This window comes from Haliaeetus albicilla, chromosome 13 (assembly GCF_947461875.1).
Source record: "Haliaeetus albicilla chromosome 13, bHalAlb1.1, whole genome shotgun sequence".
Taxonomy (NCBI): Eukaryota; Metazoa; Chordata; class Aves; order Accipitriformes; family Accipitridae; genus Haliaeetus; species Haliaeetus albicilla.
The window spans coordinates 25,973,642-25,982,460 of record NC_091495.1 but is presented as its reverse complement, the minus strand read 5'-3'; the positions used below and the strand labels follow the sequence as shown (position 1 = coordinate 25,982,460).

Here is an 8,819-nt window from a genome sequence, read left to right as displayed (position 1 = left end):
GCGCTGCCCTCCGGCTGCTTCGGCGGGTGGAAGTGCTCCTCTGCTCTTCCTGGGAGCCAGCAGCGGCCCCTCTGCGTTCGCTGCTAGGGGAAGACAGCTGGATACATACGGCTATGGCTGTTAAAAAGGGATCCTGGTTATATCGCGAAGATGTTGAAAAAAACTGTGCCATGCAAGCTGTCAGTGTTTAATTGTCTTTTTAACATGAAAAAGGGCATTAGTGCAGACTAGCTCCCACAGGGGGTATTTAGAACCTAAAATGGCAGCATCCCTTCCCTCTCAGTATTGTTCTTGGTTTTATGGTTTTCATTTAATTGTTTTCTGTTATTCACTATCTGTTTCTCTTAACTCATAGTATGGGGCTGACTTGATTGCCAAAATAAAACCTCTTGGGATTTTGCTTATTAGGGACTTTCTTTTCTTTGTTGGATGCTTTTTTTCCTATTAATGCTATGTAAGATTAGATACAATATTTTGCTGCTCATTCTTACAGGGTGATTCATTTTCCAATTCTGTTTTCCCTGGTGGCTGAGCTTGCAAGTATTACTTGCTCTTAGTGGGATTTCTTACTAAAGTAATCCCTGCTCTGTAGATTATAAGTGGACAGGAACAAGCCAGCTTCCGGGAAGGTGGGAAGGGAGGAGAGAAAGAAACATACCAATTTCAGGGGAGGGCAGATTTCTACTCCACCACTTAAAAATGTCTGAAGGAACTTACTGCATTAGACTAAGAATTTCACACCCCTAACGTGGTAAATATGGCTGAGGACAAAAAAGCTTTTGTTGATGAGATAAATAAAGCGTTGGCAAAGTCTGAAGGGCTTACCTTGAAGGATCTGCTGTTCTCTTACTGGGGGACCCCGTATCCTGCCACAGTGTGCAGTGCGGAAATGTTCCAAGCCCTGGAGAATCTGGAAGCCAGAAGAGATGATATGCTGCTGGTGTCCTATCCCAGATGTGGTGAATGCATTATAAATTGCTTGCTGTAGTCTACAATACTGTAACTAATTAGCTGACACAATAAGAAGGAAAACCAACTGATTGTGGTTGTACATTGCGGGAGGGTATTGGGCCTTTCTACTTCAACCAGCGGCAGCACGGTTTTGCCCTGCTTTATCTTAATTGAGCAGTCTGTGCACTGCTTTCTGATATGGTTTATGTTTCTGAAAGGAAAAGGGAGTTTTAGTGTTCAAAGATATTTTTTGCTGAAGAAGTGAGAATAAAGTACATAGTTATATGTCAGTGGGAGAAGACAACTCTGCCAGTATGATAAACTAACTGTATTCTGAAAAGCGTGTTAGTAGTGTAGTGTACAAAGGCAATAAAGTTATGCATTAGACTCTTTGTTGTAGAAAGTGACAAGGCACAGCATCTTTACTTGCGAAATTATAAGCTGTTTCTTGGCATTATTCAGTATCAGCATTGTTTTTTGTTTTGTTACTGCAAAATGGTGTTGACTAAGACATGCGGAAAGTAAATCTTTTAGTCAGAGGTTTGCAGAATGGAAAAGTGCAACAGGAGCAGTGAAAAAAACCCACAAGCAACCAACTCGTCGTTTTTGATCAGTTTTACTAAATTTCAATTGTGACATGGTTGCTTACAAGGAAGGGATGGGTTTTGCTAATCTAGGAAATCCTATCCAAGCATATGTTTCTTCTTTGAGACCCAAACAGCAGAAGCTTAGGGCTGTTGGAGAAAATGTGGGTCCAGGGAAGGATTTCATTGCATTAGCGTGGTAGTGAATGCGATTGAGTTGGGCTCTAATCAGAGTCCTCATTCAGCGCATGGAATTCCCATCGGTTGGTGAGTTCTGATCTGGAAAGAAACTGTGGTGTATTTAGGGGCGTAAGTATGCCTGTAGTGTTTAGGGTGAATGTATAGCAGCTGTGAGACAGGACATTGAACTGAGAGAAAGAGAGGGCAAATACAAAAGGAGGGGGCTGGCACAAAATGTGAAATGTGCACCTTTATTTTAAGGAGCCTGTAATTCCATTGGATCTGGGTGCAGAGTTCTTCTGGACCCTATAAAGACCTAAAAGGCCATTTTCATAACTTGGCACTGGCTTTGATTTCTTACAGAGTTTGGAAGAGTTCAGACATGGAGTCATGATGCTGATTGATTGCCTCTGAGGTTTATTAAGTCAGTAAACCTCTCCTGCTTGGGGAGAGGAAGCAGCAGATAAAGAAATAGATCTCACACTGTTAATACTGGGCAGTTTGTGGTAGGTCAGCAGGGGAAAATTTTACCAAAGACCATTGCTAGTTGTCAGTAGGAGAGGGAGTACACCGCTCCCCATGGTTTGCTGGGGAATGTAGCACCCTGTTACCTAGCAGGCACTGGTGGAAAGCATATATGAGAGGTTGCACAGAAGAAATAGGAAAGCAGGAGGGAGAGAAAATGCTGCGTTTGTGCAGTGCAGTGTAGTTAACAATCTGCAGGTAAATCTTTTGGAATTTTGTCCCATTTGGATGTTTGCTCTTATACTCTTAAGCAGTGCTAAATAGATTTCTTGTCCTAATTTCCTATAGCTCACAAAGTGGGGGGGAAAAGGGCAAGAGAGGAGGATAAAGAATGAAAAGGAAAGATTAGCTGCCCCAGTTTGAAACCAGAAATTGCTGGGCTCCCTTTTGCCCCTTGACGGAACACTCGAACCCACCAAACCATAGCATCACCAGGCAGTAATAAAAATCTCTCTGCAACCCTCTTTCCCTCTTGAACCAAGGGAGTCTGGTGTCTGGCTTCCTCTGCCAACTTCCCATTTTTTTTCTGTGCAGGGCTTAAACTCTTTGGCATTAGCCAGGTTTAGATGATCATGAACATGCCTGATGAAGGACTTGCATTGAGGTCCTTCAAGAGATTTGTCTCTAAAGTGTTAATGTCCTCATTCCTTTTACTTATTAAGGATTATGAAGGTTAAGTTACAGTAAAGTTTCACTATATAAAGTGTTTCCCCTAACTCAGCTGTGCACAGTGGAGAGGAAAACCGACACAGAGAACTATTGATGAGGTAGGGGTGAAGGACGATGGAGCTCCAGGATGCAGTACTTTCTAGGGACAGGTTGCACAGTTGCGAAGCCAATAGGAATTTTAGGTTTATCAACTGTAGCTTTTCTTTAAAATAAAATTTGTATTTGTGCGCATGCAATTAATACTGGGCAGATGAGGACATGGATTTGGAGACTCTTAATGCTTTTGGCTCTGATCTGTGCATTAATGGGAAAGTGATACAAATGATATAACATCCTACAATGTCTTATATATAAATATGGTATTGGGTGGTGTATAAATGTAGTATTTGTATGCATTATAAGACACTGTATGATGTGCACACATTGTATACACGTTATTGTATAAATATGTGTATCAGCTGTTTCCATCCAAGCATCCTGAGCCACTTTATGTAACGTAGAGTGGAAGTTATTCCTTTCTTGGAATAACTTTCCGCTGAAAGCATGAGAGGTTAAAGCAGTTTGCATTGTGTGTTCTCTGTTAGTGCCTCTGGCAGCTGTGTTCACAGGGGACTCGCAGCATGCAGGAGGTGTCGGCAGCTCTGCAGCTCTGTCTCTGTGGGCCCAGTGGGAAGCCTTCCAAGTGCCTCCCCCCAAGCACACAGGGAGGGTGCTGCGGGCCAAGGTGAACATGCTGTTCCCTCGCTCTGTCCTGCTGGCAGTCGGCAGAGCATCAGTGGAGCAAATGAGATTCCTGGAAACCTTGGGGAAGCAGGCACCAAGGCACAGCTCCAGGAGCTGGCCACAGGCTCGTGCTGGAATGGGATGCTGTATGGGGGAGGCTTTACTGCAAGATCCCTTCCGAAGGGTGAAGGGTGGGGAGGGATGCAGGTGTCTGGTGGGTAACAGCTCTTCTAGCACTTGTTCTGGCATGTACTTTACGGAGCCAGCAACAGGCACAACTGAGGACAAGCACTGGCAGTGACATTGAACAGATGACTCCATCTCGTCCTTGACCCAGGGCAGTAGAGAGAGGCAGATGCTTTCCTCAGCAGAATGAGCAAAGCTCCTTGCTCATTCCTTCCTTCCTTCTCCTATCCAGACTCTTCCCAGGTGTTTCTCTGTAAAAGACAGGAAAGCTCCCTTTATTGTCTGTCACTGAGTGTTTTATGAATATATTAAAAAGATGTTAGGTGCATCGAGTCAGGTCTGCCCGCCGTGCTTTCCACATACCAGTTATGAGTGAGCCAAGAAGGTCACAGTTAAGAAGCTGTTGAGGATCTCATGAATGGAAAACATTATTTTGTTTATAATAATTTGAGAGCTTTAGCGTTACTTGTCATTTGATGACTGTCTATTATGCTGAATTAAGCTATGTAATGAGAAGGCTATAGACCTGTGATATGTTTTATTTTGTTCTCTGGGTTTCTTGGTGCAGGTGTGAACTGGCTTATCCAGATTATAAGTGATTTGATATTTACAACTATCCAGAGTAAACCTGTAAGCACAGAACTACCATTTATTGAAATTGGAGATCCAGATAAATATCAGGTTAGTGAAGAGAAACTATTGAACCACTTGAAGTCTGTTGTTTTCTCTCTCCTGCACCCCCGCACACAAGTTATTAAAATGAAGTCATGCAGCAAGTAAAGATATTTCTCCTGAGAGGGGAAAAAAGATAATCTTGGATGACTAATGCCTTTTGATTAGAGGCTGTTTCACACAGGCGACTCTCACCGATCATTGCTGCACCCATGTAATAAACATGTTCTCACTTATGGTTCTGTTTATTTCTAAAGAGGATGAAGCAGATTCCATCTCCAAGGATTTTGGCAACACATCTGAATTATGATTGCCTCCCCAAGTCTATTTTCAAGAACAAAGCCAAGGTGGGCTTTTTTCTTTTTCCAAGAACAAGCCTCATCTCTGACAGTACCATCATGGAAGAGTAGCTTTGGGGCCACGTCCTTTTCTTGAGCCCAAGCAGATGGCGCTGGGAGAAAGCAACTTGGAGACAGTGGGAGTCTCATGATGCCTGGGCTGGCTTAGCACCTCCTACAATTTACAGTAGCCTTGGGGGTGCTGTAGTTGACATAAACAAGAACAGAACTAGGGGCTGTTGCAGTGCTCAGAAATGGCTGGAGTGTCACACTTTCCTCTTTTATGCTGCTCTTTCCTATGCACAACTGTAGCGGGAATGAATGTGGCAGCAGTATCTCTGGGACATTGACTGTCTCCTTGCAAAGAGTCACGCTGTTAAAACTTTAATATTTCTGGTACTCGGTCACTGAACAATGGTGGATACATAGCACTTACGAGATGTACCACAGATGAAGGAATTAATTGGTTAAGAGATGGGGATTTTTTTCCATGTATTTTTTGCTCAATGAGACAGGATAAAATATAACATGTATAACAAAAAAATTTGATGTGTATAATGTGTTTTCAGAAGTGTTTACACTTCTGTGAGGATTATAGTCTCTTAGGATTTCAAGTACATTATTGCCATGCTTTGAAAAATGGGAGATGATTGTAACAGCTGTGGTTTCCTGAAGGAGAATTGAACAAAGCTTTTCCTAGCAGGGGTTTGGCAAATGGTTCCTAATAATTTCCGAGGTCTTAGGTAGCTATGGGATAGTATTCAATGACAATATTACAGTTTTTCCAGTTGCTTCTTTCTACAATTGCTTCATGACATAATCAAATCTTAGAAGTGGTAACAAGGTCTTTATTATGATCACGTTATAAATTTGTTCTTCATGCCCTAACTAATAAAATACTTTATAGCCCTCAGTATGTTATTGATTGCAGAATGTTTGGTTATACTCTCATTTTGGTTGCCAGGGGAAATAAGTGATCTAAAATTGTTGACCTCTTTCTCCCACTCCAGATACTAGTGCTGTTTTGAAACCCTAAAGATACAGCTGTTTCATTTTTCCATTTCCACAACAGTGTGCCAAGAGTCCCCAGTTACAGCTCCTGGGATGAGTTCTTCTCAGAGTTCATGAATGGGAAAGGTATTGTTATAGTTACTGAATGTAGCTGAAGAAGCAACAGAAAAAAAATATTTAAAAACAACTAAATGGGGCCAGTGGGAAAACAGCTGTGTCATAATTAGATAACTGATGGCCATACATCATGATAAAGGAGGCAGCTGAATGCCAGAATGGGGAGAATGTCCAAAAGATGTTTTGCTTCTGGGTATTTTGCTCTTCCAGGCAAGGGAGTTGCATGGCAGTTTGACAATGGCATTGGGTCAAAATTCTGCCACTTAGTGACAGAGGAAGTGCTACAGATCTAAGTGGTAATAAAATGACAGTTTGTTGTCTTTACTGTTTCTGCACACCTCATTAGCAACCCAAATTTTAGATTTAGACTGATGTCTGGCTTTTGCTTTTAAGAGATGTTTAAATGACAATACAGAAACAGAGGGGAAGGACACACTGAAATTTGTATTTCTGTGTGGAAACCATTTATCTACAAAAGTCCAGAGGAAGCCTCTGTCATTCTGATGTACAGTATGGTACAGTGGAAAGGACAGGCTGTTCTGTTTGTTTGCATTGATGTAACTGATAGGCAACAGAAGGCAATTCTTCAGTCAGAGAGAAGTACCCAGTAAGAAAAGACGGTCACACTGATGCTTTTTTCTCTTTTTCCAGTTGTCTTGGGATCCTGTTTTGATCATGCAGTCACCTGGAACAAACACATTGAGGATGAGAATACTATGATCATAATATATGAAGACCTGAAAGAGGTAAAGCAGATGCTGTGTACTGACAGGCAAAACACATCTGAGCCCATTCCTTGAAATCTGCTGAAATTAACAGCAAAAGGCACAGGTTTCTGAAAGAGGAAAATCAAGTTGATTTTAGCGACAAGTTGAGTCTGGCTATACAAATGCTGAGCTCCAGTGTAACGCAGAAAACATACTGTGAAGGAAAACAGATATTGTTTGTAGATGATGGCAATGCACATCCCAAGTGGGTAGCTCCTTTTTTAGAGGAAGCATATTGCGTGTCTCCCTTTCACTGTGTTGCTTTCAGAACCTGACTGCCAGTGTAAAGCAGATAGCTGAATTCTTTGGATTCTTCCCAATGGCAGAGCAGATCCAGTCCATTGCAGACAGTGCCACTTTCCAGGCAGTGGACGATAAGGCTGAGGAGACTCATGGTGCTCTTGGCTCAGTTCTTTTCTGCAAAGGTAAATTTGTTTGTATTTTGCCAGGGTGGTGAATGATAGCACTACATCTTGGGCAGACAGGAATTTGGATCAGTAGGTGCTTAATCTTGCTGTATAATTTTCAAGGTTGGGAGTTGTTTAAGAAACACTGATTGTGCTTCAGGATGCTACTACCATTCGGTAAAGCCCTGTGTAATGTGATTAGCAGAAGTGCATCCTTCAGTCATGGTATGGAGTAAGCACCAATTAAAACAAAGAAGAGTTATTTTGGCTTCTGTGAGTACTGGGGATAGCCTGGCACTTGGTCTACAGCATGCCTCCACAGATGTTTCTTCTTGGGTTTTCTAAATAACCCTTGTGATTGCCTATGAACCTCAGTCAACATGTGGAATCCAGACACTCCACAGACTGAGCTGTGTCTTTTAGTCATGAATCAAGCTAGAGCTGTAGACTCAGACAACCTCAGACTGTGGGCTCTCCAAAATCTAGATTAAAGGTAGACTACGTTTTACAGCAGTGTCTCGTTGCAGTGCACAAAGCTCTTGCAGTTAAAAGCCAAATCTTTGAACTTTCTGGGTTGATTTCACAACTGCTGGTCATCTTTTATGCTCTTCTGCAGCTGTACAAGGCACATGCCAAAGCTATGAAAGCAGACCAGTAGCTTCCTATGTTCACTTTATGTTCACATTCTGTTGAGGACCCCAAACATAAGGCAAACATAAGAGTGTGTTCTTGGGTCAGAGATTCTTTTCTTGTGGGAAAAAGAAAAGAATTTGATTATCCTGAAATATGATAACAAGACAGACAAGGTAGTTTTTTGTTTTAAATCATACTCCTAGGTCCTTACAGTCAAGGATATTGGAATATTTTACTTTTCTTTATATTCAGGTGTTGTTGGAGACTGGAAAAATCTTTTCACTGAAGCTCAGCACCAGGAACTGGATGCCAAATTCAAAGTGTGCTTAGAAGGAATTAAGCTGGGAGCAAAGTTAAAATATGATGTGTACTGCAAGGCCTGAACTTCCTTTACAGAAAAAGCTCATGTTCAGGCTGCTTTTCATTCAATTCTATGAAATAAAACAGAAACCAGGACAATATATGATTTAAAAACTTTGAAAATCCATGCATTTTGCAAACCTGTTTCTGCTGTCTTAACTTCCACAAGCAATCCTTGCTCATGCAGTTAGTATCATTGACTTCACTGGATTCTCATAAATGACCTGTAGTTCTTTGGCCTTACCTGGTTTTTAACATGGATTTTTAGCTATGATTTCATGTTACCTGGTAGAATCTTGCATGGAATATATATGCAGTAGTTAAACCTGCTGAAATCACTGGAAATGTTGGAAGTGATTTTCCAAGAGATTTTTTTAAAACAGTCATGAAGTGTCATGTTGATTCTTAAATTTCTAAGTTCATAGTATTAATGTATAATTTTAATTTCTAAATTCATAGTATAAAATGAATTTTCAAAAGGTCTTATAGCTGTCTTTTGCTACTTTCTGTGTGCTGATAAACATGAGAAAAAAGTAAACGAACTCAGTGGTGGAAATTTTCTCCCCCCATTGGCAATAATATTTTTCTTTCCTTTAGTAGTGTGAGATCTCATGCTGAGCAATTGAAAGAATTGCCTTGGACAGAACTTGCTTATGGAGGTTGGAATCCCCCTCCTGGTGGTGGCTTGCTTTGTTG

General features: G+C 41.4%; 1 protein-coding gene across 1 annotated transcript; it reads left to right on the top strand.

Annotated features, from left to right (window-relative positions):
* On the top strand, nucleotides 1-8,669 carry SULT6B1 (sulfotransferase family 6B member 1). Its single transcript, XM_009928027.2, is given in 7 exon segments — nucleotides 1-959; nucleotides 4,387-4,499; nucleotides 4,748-4,837; nucleotides 5,839-5,965; nucleotides 6,608-6,702; nucleotides 6,992-7,148; nucleotides 8,016-8,669. Coding segments are annotated over 7 exon segments (915 nt in total). The 5' UTR covers nucleotides 1-757; the 3' UTR covers nucleotides 8,147-8,669.
* The last annotated feature ends 150 nt before the right edge of the window (nucleotides 8,670-8,819 follow it).